The 18,217-nt window shown below is 44.2% G+C and overlaps 1 protein-coding gene across 1 annotated transcript in view; it reads left to right on the top strand.

The window, feature by feature from the left end:
* The window catches only part of CPAMD8 (C3 and PZP like alpha-2-macroglobulin domain containing 8), a 55,950-nt gene that overhangs the window by 34,115 nt on the left and 3,618 nt on the right, over window positions 1–18,217 (top strand). The window contains exons 30-41 of the mRNA XM_062014926.1: window positions 792–957; window positions 1,528–1,614; window positions 3,632–3,768; window positions 4,143–4,298; window positions 4,662–4,724; window positions 5,099–5,331; window positions 8,188–8,275; window positions 13,402–13,476; window positions 14,182–14,287; window positions 14,384–14,494; window positions 15,154–15,366; window positions 15,810–15,884. Coding sequence (XP_061870910.1) covers window positions 792–957; window positions 1,528–1,614; window positions 3,632–3,768; window positions 4,143–4,298; window positions 4,662–4,724; window positions 5,099–5,331; window positions 8,188–8,275; window positions 13,402–13,476; window positions 14,182–14,287; window positions 14,384–14,494; window positions 15,154–15,366; window positions 15,810–15,884 — 1,510 coding nt within the window. The remainder of the gene's footprint in view (window positions 1–791; window positions 958–1,527; window positions 1,615–3,631; window positions 3,769–4,142; window positions 4,299–4,661; window positions 4,725–5,098; window positions 5,332–8,187; window positions 8,276–13,401; window positions 13,477–14,181; window positions 14,288–14,383; window positions 14,495–15,153; window positions 15,367–15,809; window positions 15,885–18,217) is intronic.

The raw sequence follows: 18,217 nt of genomic DNA on the forward strand, positions 1-18,217 counted from the left end.
AAACCCTAAAAGATCTCCAATATTATCAAATCCTCCAGTGCTCATGGAGGAACTTTCTGTTTCCCTGTCAGCAGTGCCCTGCTCTGAGAAGCGCTGCTGGAGCTTTCTCTAAGCTGCCGTGTGTCAAGTCAGCCCCAGCATTTTTCTTTGCTTGAAGTGCAGTTTGTGTGGATCTAATCGTTTTCCTAGTGGAGATTTGCAAGTGTTACTAATGATCTTAGCTAGGAAATGAGGAAGGGAAGGTTAGTGCCACAGGGAAATCAAAAGAAACCAAATTACATCAAGTCCAATTAAATTGTTTCTATAAATTATCAGAGGCACGTTCCTGCGTGGTGAGGTCATTGAGGGAGTTAATAAAACATGTTTGTTGGCTGCAGGGACTGCTGGGAACCTTGGCCTTTATTATCCTCTGGCGTCTGCTAGACGCTCCAGAGTGTCAGGAACACAATCAAACACACAGGAGAGAGCTCACTCCTGCTCTGCTCATCTGCTGCCTTGCAGGGGCACGACATTTCTCCAGCTTTAGGGGAGAATAAGGGTGTCTCCATGTTAGTTGGGATCATTCTTGCTATGCCATTTGCTCCTTTTGGGTTTATTTCTTTTTGAATTTATGATGATGGCTTTTCTTAAGGAAGGGAAGTGGTAGTGTCATTCTGCAGAGAGGAAAATGCAGCTCTCCTGCCTTGTTAGTGTGGGGCTTTTTTCTAGTGGACACAAAGTAATGAGGAATAAAGTGATTCTAACTTCTGAGATAAAGAGACTGGTAATATGTCTCTTTTTCCTAAATGTAGGAAGAAAGAAGAGCTGTTGACAAAGCAAAACACTTCTTAGAATCCAACTTGTATTCAGCAGAAGACCCCTACACTACTGCCTTGACTGCATATGCCCTGACACTGCTGCACAGCCCCTCTGCTGCTGTGGTGCTGCGGAAGATGAACAGCATGGCTATTACACAAGGTACTCTGCCTCCCTCCAGCCTGGCCAGTCCCTCACTTGGCAACCCTCTTACAGAAGCAATTAAATAGCCCTTGCAACTTGAATGATGCATTTGAGTCACTGGAGAGGACAGAGCCTGTGAGATTTGGTCTTCCTCACAGCATGATTTGACTCTAAGGCAAGAGTTTTTCTGACTCTCTGCAACGAGGGCTGAGTATCTCAGACTGCACCCCAGCTTACACACCAGCTTGCACGTGTAGCTGATGGTGAAGGCAGGCAAGTGTACCAGAGGCTCTGCAGTATCTTGCCTGTCATCATGACAGTTTGCTTTGTAACACATCACATTCCCTGGTGGGGTATTTTAATCCAAACTCCTGAGAGTTATCTAATTTGTCACATTGAGCCATCTTTAAACATTGCAAAGGGAGCTTTTTGCCAGGGGATGCTTGTCCAAAGGAAGGGACAGTGCAGTTCAGGGCATGAATCTGTTCTTTGAGTCAGTGCAAAAGCAGGATTTGATTCTGCCCATATACAGGCTTAGCTGCAGTCCTGCTGCTATAACATACATCTTCCACCACTCTATTTTTCTAGATGGCTTTACACACTGGAGCTTGATGGGAACTCTTGTTACTGATGAAGATACCTTCATGGGATTCAATGATGGCCTCTCTCAATCAGGTACTTGGACTGCAAAGGCAGAGATAGGGAATGGACTGGAACAGCAGGCTGCAGCCTGTGTGTGTTCTAGTGAATGGCTTGTATAAAACAAGGGATTCTGAAAACAGCAATCAGTCAGAGCAGGCTCCAGTTGAGAGCTCATAAAAGACAGGTCATGTTATGTTGAAAGAGCTGGCTAAGAGCAAGTGAGAGACAGAGCTAGATGTCAGGACAGGACTGTCTTTTCACCCCCAGCTATCTCTAATTTTTGCTCCAGTTTTAGAAAGACAGTGAGTGGCACAAAAGTCAGAGCTGGAGGGACACAGAGGAGTCAGAGCTGGAGGGACACAGAAGAGTCAGAGCTGGAGGGACACAGAAGAGTCAGAGCTGGAGGGACACAGAAGAGTCAGAGCTGGAGGGACACAGGAGAGTCAGAGCTGCAGGGACACAAGAGAGTCAGAGCTGTAGGGACACAGAGGAGTCAGAGCTGGAGGGACACAGAAGAGTCAGAGCTGGAGGGACACAGAAGAGTCAGAGCTGGAGGGACACAGGAGAGTCAGAGCTGCAGGGACACAAGAGAGTCAGAGCTGTAGGGACACAAGAGAGTCAGAGCTGGAGGGACACAGAAGAGTCAGAGCTGGAGGGACACAGAAGAGTCAGAGCTGAAGGGACACAGAAGAGTCAGAGCTGAAGGGACACAGAAGAGTCAGAGCTGGAGGGACACAAGAGAGTCAGAGCTGTAGGGACACAGAGGAGTCAGAGCTGGAGGGGCACAGAGGAGTCAGAGCTGGAGGGACACAGAAGAGTCAGAGCTGGAGGGACACAAGAGAGTCAGAGCTGTAGGGACACAGAGGAGTCAGAGCTGGAGGGACTCAGAAGAGTCAGAGCTGTAGGGACACAAGAGAGTCAGAGCTGTAGGGACTCAGAAGAGTCAGAGCTGTAGGGACTCAGAAGAGTCAGAGCTGTAGGGACTCAGAAGAGTCAGAGCTGTAGGGACACAGAAGAGTCAGAGCTGGAGGGACACAGAAGAGTCAGAGCTGTAGGGACACAAGAGAGTCAGAGCTGTAGGGACTCAGAAGAGTCAGAGCTGTAGGGACTCAGAAGAGTCAGAGCTGTAGGGACTCAGAAGAGTCAGAGCTGTAGGGACACAGAAGAGTCAGAGCTGGAGGGACACAGAAGAGTCAGAGCTGGAGGGACACAGAAGAGTCAGAGCTGGAGGGACACAGAAGAGTCAGAGCTGGAGGGACACAGAAGAGTCAGAGCTGGAGGGACTCAGAAGAGTCAGAGCTGTAGGGACTCAGAAGAGTCAGAGCTGTAGGGACTCAGAAGAGTCAGAGCTGGAGGGACACAAGAGAGTCAGAGCTGGAGGGACACAGAAGAGTAAGAGCTGTATGGACACAAGAGAGTCAGAGCTGTAGGAACACAGAAGAGTCAGAGCTGTAGGGAATTCCATCAGGGAGGACTCATTTGAAATGGAAATCTGAGAGAAGTCAAATACATTTTTTTTAGAGCTCTTTAGCTTTGTACTTTCAAATGGACCTAGGCATGGTGCACTCAGGTTTTATTTGCAGTTGCTGGCATTTCATCTGATTTCCTAGACTTAAGATATCAAACCCACTACAACAGTGAATGATGCCACAATTTCAAGTCACTTAAAGCCATCGACTTGTCTGGTGTGATGTAAGTGCACCGACGTTCAGGAGGGATCTGATTGGATATGGTATGAAAATCTTCAGGAATACAGAAATGGGGAGCAGCAAAGTAGAGCTGGAGTAGGGGAGAAATTATGGGATACAGTCAAGTAGAAAGAAGGTTATCCATTGTGTGAAAGAAAGCTGATGTTGGAAGCAGAGATATCTTTGGTAGGTGATGCACCTGGAGTGCAGATATCTTGTTGAACTTCATTTTCCTCTTCCAGTGTTTACTTCTACAGACACTTAGTATTTTTTGCTGCTAATGAATATTCACTGAACCATCTCTAGATTCTCACTCCCAGGTGGCTTTTTGGTTTTTTTAATACTTCCCCCCTCTTTTCCAGTTGTTTCTGCAGAGGTGGAAATGACATCTTACGCTCTTTTGACATACACGCTCCTAGGAGATGTGGCCTCTGCGCTTCCAGTAGTGAAATGGCTTTCACAGCAAAGGAATGCACTTGGAGGATTCTCATCTACTCAGGTGGGCTACCTCTGAGAAAAGTGGCTTCAATGCATGAGTAACCAGTTGTAGAAATCAGCTGATCCATCAGTGGTCAATGAAGAGTTTGTGTTTAGAGTCTAGACAGAAACCGAAGAAGAAAAGAAGAAGAACTTTCCAGTGCTCTTTACTGATTCCTTCTCAGGCTGGTAGTTTGAAAGGAACACAGAGTTTTATCCTCACAGATGCCTTTGACAGCAAAAGTGAACAAAAGATGATATTTCCTTTGCTATCTGAATGAATAAAGAAGATTCTGCTACCAGAAGCTGATGACTGTACAGCACAGTGTTTGTTTGCAAGTTTATTATGCTCCTGTATTCTTCACTATTCTCATCTCTACCTCTCCTGATCCCTAGGACACGTGTGTAGCCCTGCAGGCTCTGGCTGAATATGCTATCCTTTCTTATGTTGGAGGAGTCAACCTTACCATTTCTTTGGCTTCTACTAATCTAGACTACCAAGAGACATTTGAACTTAACAAGATGAATAAAAAAGTCCTCCAGACTGCAGTGGTAGGTGATCTGCTGTTTACAGAGCCACATTTTTCAAGCAATCCATATGAAATGGGTTCTGAATCACAGCTCTGATAAGCTCAGCAATGGTAAAAGTACAAGTTAAACACTGAGATCTTGGGACTTTCTGGGGTTTTATGACTGGGTGACAGCACTCAAAGGCATTTTCACCGTAACTAATGCCTGATGCTTATTTAATGCTGCTACCATTGTTAAATACATGTGTCTGAAAAGAGTAAGCCATAGTCACTTCCCTTCTGCAGCCTCCTTTATAACTGGAAAGATGTTTTGCACAGAATAAAGCTGAAGTTGATATTCATTTCCTTTCTGAGTGTCTGTGTCTTAACTGTGGTTTCTCTCTAGATCCCCAGTATTCCCACAGGACTGTTTGTGAGTGCCAAAGGTGAAGGCTGCTGTCTGATGCAGGTAAAGTTGCCATGAGACTGGAGAAAGTATGTGAGCAGATGATCTGTAAACTCACATTCTATCTGCTACTTTTCTAATCTCAGTTTGCTATGAGGCAGGAGTTACACTTGGACTTTCTCTCAGAGTAATTATATAATATGCTTCAATTCATGGAAGTAAATGTGATTGTACTAAGGTGAATCTACTGTGGTACAGCTTTTCCTGTCTATAACTGTGTTGTGAAGCCTCTGTTGCTTCTGTCTGTGCCATATCTCTCTCTGAAGAGATATGGTGCTTATACTGGTCTTTAGGGAACCTATGTGGATGCTGTGAAACATGGGAGTCTAATAAACCATCCTCATTTGTTTTGGTTTCCCCCACCCTTTCTGCTACAGATTGATGTCACTTACAATGTACCTGATCCTATTGCCAAACCAGCTTTCCAGCTCCTGGTTAACCTGAAGGAGCCAAAGTCAGAGCATCTTCAAGCTCCAAGTCTGCGATCTGTCTCCCAAGACGAGAATCGCTCTGAAGCCTTGCACAGAGAGAGGGCACTGGGGGATGACGATGACCCAGCTGCAGATCAGGACCATCGGGAGTACAAAGTCATCCTGGAGACATGCACTAGGTAGGAAATGCTAATCTGCATCATGACCTGCCTGCTTTTCAGAGACCATGTAGTTTGCTGATGGTCCATACTGATACATTCGTTGATACAGAAGAAATACCAACTTCTGCCTTGCTGCACTGTCCCTGTCTCAAACAGGGAGATGTTTGAGATACCTCTCATGCAGAATTTCAGCCATAATTGTGGGTTGTAGAACAGGTTTTTTGTGTGGACATTCACAAGCATTGCCTGCTGCTGTTAACAATTCTAGTGCTAAATGTTTGTCAAAGGTAGAGAAACCTTGGGTTTCTATTGTTAACTTTCGTTGTTGCCTCTCCAAAGAAGACAAATTGGGTGATATTTGCTTGTGTTGGGGGAAAATAAGAAGTTTTGGATTATTTTTTAGGTCTTCAGTCTCTTTAAAAGCCTAAAAGAGCCAAATCCTTTCAGCTGGTTAAGTAATGCCTTCAGTGTGTTGATAATTTCACAGATATTATTGAGTAGACTTTAATATTTGAGTTTTCTTATTCAAAGCACTTTGCAAAGGTACTAGAAGTTCTTTTTCATTTGGGAGATTGGGAAACTCAAGGTATTAAGAAGGAGCTTGCTTATAGACAAACAGCAGCAAGAATAGTTTCTGAGCTGTATCCAGTGCACATACACTTTTTGTGTAAACAGTATTGCTGCAGTTACCAGGAGCTGCTGATCTCTGTACAAAATGTTTGGATTTTAAAGGATGTTGTTGGAAAGTTGGCCCCAAAAAGGGAAAGCCACAGCTGAAGCAAATGGGCTGGCAGCATCCTACTGTTTAACAGAACAAACCATTCCCAAGAAATGCATACTGTGTGTCTCTGACCAGGAGCAGGGCAGGTGCTGAGGCTACAGCTTCACTCAAATGGCAGAAGTCAAGTGAACAGCTCAGATGTAACTCATGGAAATGGGAAACTCTCTGCTCTCAGTTTCTGTTCCCTTCCTTCCTGCAGAAGCAGTGCCATACAGTGACTGCAGCATCCAGGCAAAGATGAGATCTTGTTGTCTTTGTCAACATAGTTGCCCCTTGCTCGTGTGGTCATGTAGCTGCCAGACCTGCTACTGCCAATTGCTCCAAGCCTGTGAAATCCAGGGGCTAGCTGAATTCTTCCTGCCCAAAAGCTTGCTAGGGTCAATCTGACTGTGTATAACACAGTATCACTTTCTCAACCTCTTCTCCCCCTGCCTAAGCACTGGAGTTTGTGATGGGGAGCTAGGCTTATAAAGGCTTGGCAGTCCCTTGAAGCTGCCCTGCATCAACACAACCTGTCTGTTGTTAGTTCTGAAACTTCTGCCCTGGGAATTGCTGGAGCAAAGACAGAACTTTGAGAGGAAGCCCAGTCCAAGGAGATTGATTGCTTGGAAAGAAAACATAAGCAAATGAAATCTTCCCTTTCCTGCCCTTCTTTCTGTGATGCTGCTCTTTTAACTCCTCTGTTGTCTTGCCTGGGCAGTGCAAGGAGTGCATCTAAGGATGACAACTGAAACATTTTGAGCTGGGAGTGGTCTTCAGAATGTAATTGTTTGAAGTGTTGTCATGCTCAGTGAAGCCCTTGGGACACTTTTGAGGAGTTAGGGAGAAAACAGGATTGGAAATAGAGGGTTGTGGTATATAACAGAAGAGGAAAAAATGCAGATAAGAGGGTACTGATGGATTTTTTTAGGGAGAATGGTGTGTTAGGTTGCTACTAACAAGACCTAAAGCCTCTGGGAGGCTGTCAGCCCTGAGCTGTCTTAGACGTAACTGGATCTGACTACAGACCTTCTCATGCTGCTGTGAGTGTATGAGCTTGGGTGCAGCATTACATCCAGCCCAGCTCTGTGTGGAGCTTCAGCAAACTCAGCCCAGCAGCCATAGAGAGGCCTCTGAGTAGCCCCCAGGAGCCAGTTCAAATTTGTCCCACTTGGTCCTGGAAGGTGTGTGCTATGTTTTCTCAGTGCTGGCTATGAGCTAATAAGCTCTCCAGGGTCCAAGCTCATTGTCTTGGTGGTACAACTAAGCAGCAAACAGGTAGGCTGCCAAGGAGGGATAGTTTAGAGCTGACCATATGTGAATGTGGAGAAAAGGAGCATTGTTCTGGCTGTTCTGTTACACTGGTGACTGCTGCAAGAAATGGAAATCTTCTGCAATGGCCCAAATAAACTTTCTCTCTGCTTATTCCTGTGGTGTTTGGTTGGGGATGTTTTTTATGCACACTTCAGCAGTGAGAGCTCTGAATTTCAGTGTGTTTTTGAAGTCTCCATTGATATTTCAGAGGCCACCATAGGCAGTGAATTCTCTAACACTGGTAACTAGAGAGTTTGCTGACTCACTAGCAAAGATCCTTTGCTCAGTGTCAATTAGATGCTGGAGGGAAATGGCCATTTATGAAAGCCTGGGGTTGAACCCTGGGTTCCTGGTGTTGGGAAGTGCCATTCCTCTTACACCACAATCCATTTACAGCCCTCCACTTAGGAAAGAGCAGAAGTTTCTTACACTCCAAGGGGTTATTTCCTTTTACCAACTGCATTTTCTCAGTGATTACTTGAAAATAAGGCAGGCAGCCTCACAGGAGACTGGATCCTTGCTTCCACTTTCGTGCCTCCACTCCCCTGGACATCTCCCACATCTCTGCCCTCTGTGAGTTGTGCTTAATTTTTGTTGAATAAAAGCAGAAAGGAAGGTTTTGTAAAACCAAGTAGGCTGTGGCTTTCAACAAGTCCTTCAGAGAACACCACCTCCTTTTAGTATGTCTTTCCTCTGAAGTTTGTTTCAGTTGTTCTTCACCCTGAGTTGCCCATGTACCACTTGTTATCTTGGATCCTGAGTTTGTTTGTTTTTCTTTCTCTTCTTGCACTCATGGGAAGGTGGCTGCACTCTGGATCTTCTAACATGGCTGTCTTGGAAGTGCCGTTGTTCTCAGGGTTTCGTGCAGATATTGAGAGCCTAGAGCAGGTAAGATGATGTCATGAGAGTGCAAGGAATAATCTTGGGCCAGGACCTGGTGCTGTAATTGGTGAGGATTCCCTTTGGGAAGCAATAGGAAGCAAATGCCATGGAATGCTAGAGCACTATCCAGAAAGAGACAATTAAATCTGGGGGGGCCCAGAGATTTCACTTGTCAAAAAACATTTATCTGCAATGAGTAAATGGATGCTCTGAGCAAGACTAACAAATTTACTGAGCATGGCCCAGTGAAGGTTTATTACTGTGCACAGTGCACAGTAATTAAATGAGACCCATTGGAAATGCTGAAGTGAAAATATGCTCTAACAGGAGCTGTTTATGGCCTCTCAGTGGGCTGTGTTATCTCCAACATCTGGATTCCATTTCTTTGGAGGCTCTGAGTCTTGGAATTTTGTGCCTTTTTTTTTCCTTGAGAGAACATCATGTTTATTACAAGCCAAGCTGAGGTGGACAGAATGTGCCTCTTACCCAGCCAGCCCTCTAGAGGAGATGAACTGTAATCTTTAGCTTTGCTTTATATTCTGGGGAAGCATTTTGGTGTATCCACTGGTGGCTTTTACTCTGCACATAGTTTTTAAGGGCTATTTGACTGAAGAGGTGTAAAACCTTTGCATCCTTGAGATCTGATAAAGAGCTGAAAAGGATTTTGCTTCAAAAAGTTCTCTGTTAACAACCACATCTTGATTATACTAGAAGGGAGAGGAATTTGGGGAAATAATGTTGCAGCAGAAGTGCAGCAGACCAGGCAGTTTGACACCCTGATTCAAGGGCAGTGCACATGGCTTTGTCTTCTCTGGGATTTCACTTGCTTTGCCTAATTTATAATATTTGGCTGATTTATGCTATAAACACCATTGCACTTTCTTGGAGAAAACAAGACCAAAAATACTCCTCTGCAGGGGCTTCCAATCTGTGTCAAAAGCTACTGTCAGGTAATCTCTTGAGCTGTCACTGGAGTCTTGTGTATTAATCCCTGAGAAATGAATTGCATCCTTTCAGTGTTAGAGAGCTGTGCTGGGATACTTTGTACAGAAACATGTATTTATCAGACCCAAAATCATTCCTGAGAAGGGAAACATCAAGGTTCTTTTATGGCTCTTGACAAGATTTTGAGAAACCTGTTTTCAAATGCATGCATGTAAAATGTGTCCATTTAATTTGCCTGTTGAGCTTTGGGTCTGGTATCCTCTCTCTTGCATGCAACAAATGGTGCAACAAACTGAATATGGCTGTTCACATGAGGCAAGACCAGCAGCAGGGAGGTCTGTAGTATCCCTGTGGTAAAAGGAAGGAGGAAAATTAGATGAGAAGGGCCATAGTGGGTTTGGTTACTATTTTATCTCCTCCTGCTAAAGGTGCCAGAGTGGCAGCCATTTGTACTGCTTTCAAAGAAGTTCTCTGTCATAGCAGTTCATGTAAATAATGGCAAAAAAGAAAAGAATGGAAACCTGGCTTTGGACCAGAGAACTCAAAATGGGACTGGAGGAGAACAACAACATATCTTAATCATGTTAAACCCATGGAATGTTTTATCAGCAGAGGGAAGGAGTTGAATAAGAGTGCAAAGGGCTTTTCATTACAGAAGAACAGAGAAACTGTTAAGTGAAGTCCTTGTGCTCTGTGTTCTTCCTGAAATGGGCTAAGAAGAAATTACAGACAAGCTCCCATTGTCCAGGCTGTACTGAGTGAAGCTCCTTTACTGGTTTCAGTAGGGGACAGAGTTAAGAGTTTCTAGGCTGAGAGTCCTGAGAGGGTCCCATATGCTCAAGTATTGTAGAGCACTGCTTGTGTCCTGTCATTTGACTCCCTGAACATTTTTCCTTTGTGCCAAGGCAGTGGTGCTCTGGTAGAGGTTTGTTCCCATGGCTGGGCCAGGCAGTGTCCCAGACAAGGTCCCTGTGACACCAGATTCCCCCCTGATGTTTGCTTTCTCATGACTTCAGAGATTATTGTGCCATAGAATGGCAGAGATTATTCAGTGCCATAGAGTGACAGAATGGTGGGGCTGGAGGGGACCTTCAGAGCTCATCCAGTCCAACCCCCTTGCCAAAGCAGGTTCACCTACATCAGGTCACACAGGAATGTGTCCAGGCAGGTTTTGAAGAGCTCCAGAGAAGGAGCCTCCACACCCTCCCTGGGCAGCTCTCCTAAATCAGGAACAAAATCTGGACATACTGAAACTGAAGCAGAGAAACAGAGGGACTTACCCACAGTGCTCCTGTGTCAGACAGATGCATCAATGTCTGGGAAGCCTCCTGTGTCAGCTTCATACCCTTCCTCTGTTCTGTCATATCCCCAAGCCTGGCCAGGATGGAAGCACTCAGAGGGTAAAAATAAGTTGTCCTGCTGCTGCACAAGAGTTATTTTCTCAAAGCTACATGAGCTCCCCAGCACATTAGGCTTCCTCTGGCACTAAGCAGGTATGTTGGTTGTGCTTTTTCCTGTGGCATGTTCTTGCATGTCTAAATCTCATGTTGTTGCTTCTATGGGTAGAGAAGCAACAGAGTCCCAGTGTAGCCCCATCTATTAGGGTCTCTGCACATAGAAGAGCAGGTGGTTAGTTTTCCTTTACTCCTCCTGTCTTAATGGGAAAAGGAGCTGATTCTCTCTTTCTTAACTGGCAATGCTGAGCTGCCACACAGAGCTAATCAGAGTTAAGCCTTTGTAATCACACAAGGATGTCAGGTACTTCATGCAGTGCATACTTCTTCAGGGCCCATAAGGTATACAAAAGCTGCTTCAAACCCCACTGTTGGGAAAGTTCTTTGAGCAAAACACTATGTAGTTGGTGCCTCAATTTCCAAAGAGGATTCTGAAGAGGAAATTCAGTACTGGGCACTCTGTTTCCATAACCAGCACAGAATTACTTCCTCTGGGCAGTAGGAGATTTCACTAAATTGGGAAGGATATTGCATCTTCAAGGGGGAATGTTTCTCTTGAAGAGCTGAATTCCATCTTTCTTATTGCAGAATACTTGTGCATATATAAAAAAGAAACATAGGAACAAAGCTGAAGCATATCTATAGGTAGGCAGTGAAGGAGCAGATACAACCCCAGTGATTTATTCATGGCTATCAGATGTGTATCCCAATCATGCTGAGTTTTTCCCACTGAAGGCCCAGTACTGGTTTTGTTACGTATTTTGGATGCCACCTTCAGCTAAGGCAGGTCCTGTCATTCCCACTGCAGCATTTTCTCGTTGCCCTAGCCATTCCCCTCTCCTGCTGAGGAGGGCCAGGGCCATAAATCAGATTTCCATGTTTGTTGTTTGCCCTCCCAAGGGAGCACAGAGCAGACCCACGTGCAGCTGCAGGGCACTGATGCTTAATGAATGTTCTGTTGCACACTGCAGCCACAAATCCTTCTAATAATGCTGGGTGTCGACAAGGTCAGGAGGTCACCACAGGCTGCTGTATATCAAGCTTCACCAGAAAAATGCAACTTTAGCTGAGCTGAGCGTGGCCTGGTGGCGCCAGCCTCACCGAGCCCTCATAAAAGGACTGTCTGCAGCCATCTACTGCTGAGTAATAACAGCCACCATCAGGGCCCTAAAATTATAAGGACAAATTAAATTGGCCCTTTCCATATTGTGTGGTACTTAAACACATGTTCCTGTGCTTGTTACAGGAACAGCAGGAAGCTGTGTGCAGGGTTTTACAACCAGAAGCACTGTGCTGAAGAGCTTCACAGTTAAAGCTGTTGGTTGGTAGCAGGTTTAGGGAAATTGCAGTAGAAATGCTGGGTTTTTTTTGCTTTATGCCATTTTTCAAATGCCTCATAATGATATTTTGTTCTCCTCTCCACACAGTTTCCATTCTGATATATCCAAACAACTTAGGAGCATGAAACCAAAAAGCCAAGGAAATATTATCCCTGTGTCACAAATGGGGTTGTCTGACTGAGAGGCTCAATAGAACAGTTGGAGAAGTACCCACTATGGCTTTTACTCCACTTCCCAAACTGGGATTAACACACAAAACTCCTTTTCTGCAGACCATCATCCTCCCCAGCTGCTGGGTTCAGTGTTTTTCATGACTGATATCTTCTGAATACAATTATCAAACCAGTTATGATCGATGCACTGGTCGTGACACAGGGCATGGCAGTCATTGTGACACTGAGATGTGAGGACTCAGTCTTTGGGGAGTTTAAAAATAAAGCTGATAGAAGTGTATCAGATCACAGCATTTACATTCTGGTGGTGGTTCATTACCATTCTGTACCAGGGAGGTAGTTACTAGATTCTTTGAGGAGATGCAGCAGTTCCATAAAGGGATTGCCCTTTGCTCTGAGGGCCATGACCATGGTGTAACCCCAGATCTGCAGTCAGCATGAGCATTTCTACACATGGCTGGGGTAGATGAGGACCAGTAGTGTCCCAGATATGGGAAATGCTCATAGGTTGTGTTCTGATACTCCTTAAATAGGCAAATTGTCCCAATAAATAACAAGTGTGAAAGGCCTGAGCAGTACAATGCAAGTTACAAACCCCTGGGCCTCAGAGGATGAGTAGTAGAGGCCTAGCCTGACCCCATTTGTCAGAAGGGAGGATGCCTTGGGCTCTTTCAAGTGGCTGCTCTTTTCAAATGTAAGGATTAATTTTCTTGGCAGAAGAATGTTTTGGATATTTCAGCTGCTGGGAGAAGGGGACCTTTAAACCCAGTGAGATCCAGCACTGCAATTCCCTGGCGGTCTGAAGGACTGTAAATAAGAGACTTTATTGAGTGTTTTGGGGTTTCTGAGGTCTTGCTTGAGCCTTGGTACTGAAAACAATCTGGGAGCTATTCAATTAGATTATGGATGATATGTCAAGCATAGTCTGAGGAAGATAAATGCACCAGGGACCAGGAAGAACACTCAACATTGTGCACCTTGCAAACATTCCTTGCAAGAGAGAACACAGATGACTTTCTCCTCAGTTGTGTGACAGCAGCTGCAATCCTCTTTGCATTTCCTCTCTCTCACTGAAACATTCTTTTTCCAGCAGATGAAATCCCTGGGTTTTGGTATCTGATCAGCTTTCTAAGCAGTCTAAAATCTTTCTTCTTCTCTAATTACAAGCTGTTTTCTCTAAAAGGAGATAAACCTAAACCTGTTGATTTTCTTTTCTGCAGTTATTGATGAACAAGCAAATTGGATTAAAAAGATATGAAGTGGATGGAAGAAAAGTTGTTTTTTATTTTGATGAGGTAATGACTTTGTTTCATCTCATTATGTTGCTTTTCAGTGAAAGGCAAATCACCAGTGGGTTGGGCACACAGGCACTGTGATGTGGATGGTCCCTCTAACAGAGGGGAGTAACCCTGCAGCCTAAACTGGTCAGTTGCCTGAGCCTCTTTTGAGGCAGATAGGTGTTGTGGTTTTGGTTGGAAACAAAAGCAAAACAGAGGCAGCTGATCAGCTTCAGCTCATATAGTTTCTGGCCAGGTGTCGCTTAGATTTTGCCTCAAAATGATCTCAGCTTGAGGTACAGACAGCATTGCTAAAAGCACAGAGTAAAAATGCAGCCTAATTCAGATCTCACTGCACATAGCTGAGAGTGGAAGGTGAGATCTGCCCTGGCTTGGTCACCAGCAGTGACTTGTTAGCTGGTTGCATTAGCAAGCTGTCTGATGACAGGAGTGGCATTAGGTAAGCCAGGAAACACAGCTTGAGTTTCAGGTTTGACTTTCTGACATTGTTGCATGGCAAGGATGTGCTTTAAAGGCCAGCAAAAGTATGATGTATCTTAATTCATTGTGTTTGGCTTTAATTCATTGTCTCTGTGTGTCTTTGTTCTCCCCAAGCATCCAGCACAGCTGTTTCAGTAGGGGCACATGCTGCATTTATTTGTGTCTCTCTCCATTTAGAGTGCAGTTGCTGTTACAATGAGTCTTTTGCATCATTTCCAACAGATTCCTAGCCAGTGCATGACCTGTGTAAAGTTTCAAGCTTTCAGAGAGCACATAGTGGGGAAAACAGCTCCTGTTCCTATCAAAGTGTACGATTACTACGAGCCAGGTATGTGCCTGTTTTACTTTGCCTTTTGCCAGCATTAGAGCTCTAGGCACAGAGCTCTAATCACACTTGTGATTTCTCATTCTTGCTGGCCTGCAGCTTTTGAAGCAACTCGTTTCTACAACGTGAGTGAGAACAGTCCCTTGGCTCGGGAGCTCTGTGATGGGCCAACGTGCAATGAGGTGGAAAGCTCAGCTAGCCAGTGGGTTGGTAAGTTGCACCAAAGCCAAGCAGATTGGTTTGGAGAATAGAGCCCACAGACATTCTTTCCAGGAGTGCAGAACTCAACATTACATTTAGAAAGATGCTCTGGTTTGCAGTCTGGGGGAGTGGAAGTTTTATTAAGGTTTATGGGATAGCAGCATTAAACTAATGACAGGTAAACAGGCCACTGTAGTCTGCTCTTCAGTTGCCAAAGTGACTTTGGTTCAGAGGCAAGATGTAATGTGTAACTCTAGAGAACCTGCACAAGATGAGGTGTATTCACAGACATCAAGGTGAAAATCTTTTAAATGCAAATTGGTTTTCTGTCTCTAAAACATCTTGCAGCAGAGTTCCCCAGCTAACTGTAGGAAAGGAACAGTTTCATGCATCAGTGAAAGGAATAGCTTTCCCCAGAAACTCAACATTCCCTTCATGTCCTCTGTCACACAAAACAGCTGCCTTATTCTACATCTGGGATCTGCTGCACTATGGTTCTTTCACAAAGACAGCTTTATTCTCAGGGCTTTTTATTCTACCAAGCTTGTAAATTCCTACAGGAAGTCTTAGGGAATTCAACATGAGAACTTCCATCAGAGATACAGAAGAAAATTGCCACTCCATCTTCCTCTGAAGTGTTCCTTTGGATGTTTGTGTTTGCTTTGCAGGCTTTGTTCACTCTGGACCGTGCAATAACGTTTTTGGCTGCTTGGAGGATGAGTATTTTGAGCAGTGCTTGTGTTCACGAGACTGTGGCTATGATGGGGAACCTGTATGTGGATCAGATGGACAAATTTACCCAAATCACTGCCAGATGGAAGTAGCATCGTGCAGGAATAATACGAGCATAGAACAGATGCCCATGTCTCAATGTTCTGCCTGTGGGTTTCATTCAGTTCCCTGGTTACAGAACACTACAAACCCCTGTCTAAGCAAATGATAATTACATGTAATAGGGAAAAGAAGAGAATTCAAACTCCTCTATGTATTGTTTTGCTTCCATACTACATGGGGTTAAGTTTTAAGTGCAGCTGCCTTCCTGCTTAGCCTAGAATAACTGGTTTTCTGCCCTTGTGAATACATGTTTTACCAATCAGAACAAACTTCATGATAAAATTCCTGATACAGTTGTATCTGAAATGAATAAAGCTAGGCAAAAATGACAGCCATGAAATATAGCATTCTCTGGAGATTCTGTGTTGGCTCTGAAGTGCAGTGAGGCAGTGGGGGGAGCTGTGTGCCACCTCTGCAAATGCAAATGTCTTCTGGAGATTCATTAGCAAACTTTATCAACCAATGCATTTCTTTGTCTTGTTATTTACAGCCAAGAATTTGCCAGAAGAAAAGGAGGCACACTCCCATATAGCTGAGGAACACAGTGTTCAACAGACTCCAGCAGGTAATGGCATACCTTTTGTGTTTATCCAAGGCCCTTTCCTTTAGCAAGGTTAAAGCTTATCCTGTCAGTGCCTAAAAGTATACCTGGCTCTTAAGCACATGTAAGTAAAGGTGCTGAGTTTGTTCATCTTCTAGAAAACACAGAACATTCAGAAATCAGAATAAATGAAGAGGTGAAGGAAACAGGATGATAACTATTCAACAGCAGATCATCTCTTCTAGTCCCTTTCCTTTCAGGAAACCTTGTGTGACACCTGCTGTATCCAATGCACGTGCAAGGTTTAGGTACTTGTTCACAGGAGTGGGCAAATGACTCTCCTGTCTTCTCAACTTCAGTACATTTGGACAACACACACTCTGTGATCTCCTCTTCAATATTAAGCTGGAAAGATCACATTTTAAACCAGGCTGATGTAATGTGTTTCAACAAACAGCTGAACAGGACACGACAACAGACCAACCCATGGCAAGAACTGGAATCCAAGTGGATTAAATTTGTCTCTAGCAGTTCTGTACAAAAACTGAGCTGGCAGTCTTGATTCAATCAGTGCTGCTGTTTGGAATAAAGGACCTTAGTGAGCAGAAACATTGGGTTGGTAGATGCAGTAGAAAGGAATTTGGCTGCTCATTTTATTTGGTGCTTGTATTCATACACTTTTTTCCAAGACTCACGTTGAACTTGCTCATGGCTCACAATAAATCTCACCAAGAAGCACTGGAGGGTCAACAGAATAGTTTGTTTCATGCTGTTTCTAGTAAATAATCTGGACTAGATTTTTCCTGGCTGTTTTCCACTCGTTGATTTTCCCTTGGCCTTTAAGTCTTCTAACAAATCAGTCAGAGTTAATTCCTCAAGAGAAGATTCTCTGCCTCCTCATATCCTTCTTGTGCACCAGAGTTCAGGCTAGCATGTGTCCAAGCTGAGACAGCATCCTCTTCTTTGCTCTTCCTCTGCTCTACAGATGTTGATGGACAGTTTTCTTCTTAAGGTGTAAAAGCATGGTGAATATCCCTTTATGACTATTTCTATAGGTCATTCCATCTTAGTGTTAAATGTTTCTTCTGTTTTCCCTCTCATTTTTTTCTGGGCTTAATGTGAAAAATTTATGTGTATGTGTAAGATATATATATATATAGATATATATATATAGATATATATATATATATATATACACACACACACACCTCAGGTATCTGTCTGGAATAACTAAGGTGAATGCTTGTTGCCTGTGCAAGTGTTATATATTCAGCATAGCAACTCTGTTTGCAATCTGAGCAGCATTCCCAAACTGCTCTGCAGGGCACTGCTGGTGTGCCAGGCCTTACGAAGTGTTTTGCTGCTGCTATGTAAATGGGACTGCAATTATGTTACCTTCAAATGAGAACTGGATGGTAAAACTATGGTTACCTGGGAAGGAACTTGTGGTGTGGTAGTCCACAGTGCACGAGAATTTCAGAACAATGTTTCTGAAGTAATCTGCATTGAAGAATCTAAGCAAAATACCCTCTGGTTTTTTCTCTAACCAGACCACAGCAATGTTGTCCCAGGAGGAAAAAGGGAAATTCTGCTTATTTCTCTGTGTGTCATTTTTATATAGATGTTAGATTAACAAACCTGGATGCCATAAGGGAATGTTTGTCAGAGTACAAGCATTTAGAGATCCTTTGTTCTAGGAGCTGTGAGTGCTCAAGCTGAGAGTCTCTGGGAAGGCAGATACTCCCCTGAACCAAACCATCTGAGCAGCCATGGCAGAGTGAGCATTCAGAAACAAAACTGCCTAAATCCTGTATTAGGAAAAGCACCCAGCATGTGATTTTCATTAATCCTCTGGGCTCCTCTCAGGTCAACCACATGGTAAATGAATCAAAGTTTAACAAATGAATGAATCCCTCCTTACACACGGGGCTCGTTTGGACTCAGTGGTTTGTTAGCACTGAAGCATGTGATTGGTTTAAGTCAGGTGCTCTGGGTTTCCAGCAAAAGTTCTGATGAGCCATGTCTAAATCTGTGACTTCCTAAGAGGATGCAGAGCTCCAGGAGCCAAATCAAGCTTGGAGCAGGTTGGTGAAACCGCCTCTGTGTGTTAATCTGCAGGAAATACCATTTTCTTGGAGAACCACGTGGCGTTTATGTTGTCTCAAATCCTGCTCTGTTTGCCATATGACTTGTGCAGGCTCAGCTTGGTTTGATTGATGCTTTCATTGTTAGCTCTTGTCTATGTTACCCCAGCAATGGAAACAATAAGAGCCAGCTTCCTTCCATCAACCAGTGGGGAACTTCATAATGTGTTTGGGCTCACTCTGGTAAAGACAGACTTGCAGGGGAGTTCCATA

This window comes from Colius striatus, chromosome 25, assembly GCF_028858725.1.
Source record: "Colius striatus isolate bColStr4 chromosome 25, bColStr4.1.hap1, whole genome shotgun sequence".
Classification (NCBI taxonomy): domain Eukaryota; kingdom Metazoa; phylum Chordata; class Aves; order Coliiformes; family Coliidae; genus Colius; species Colius striatus.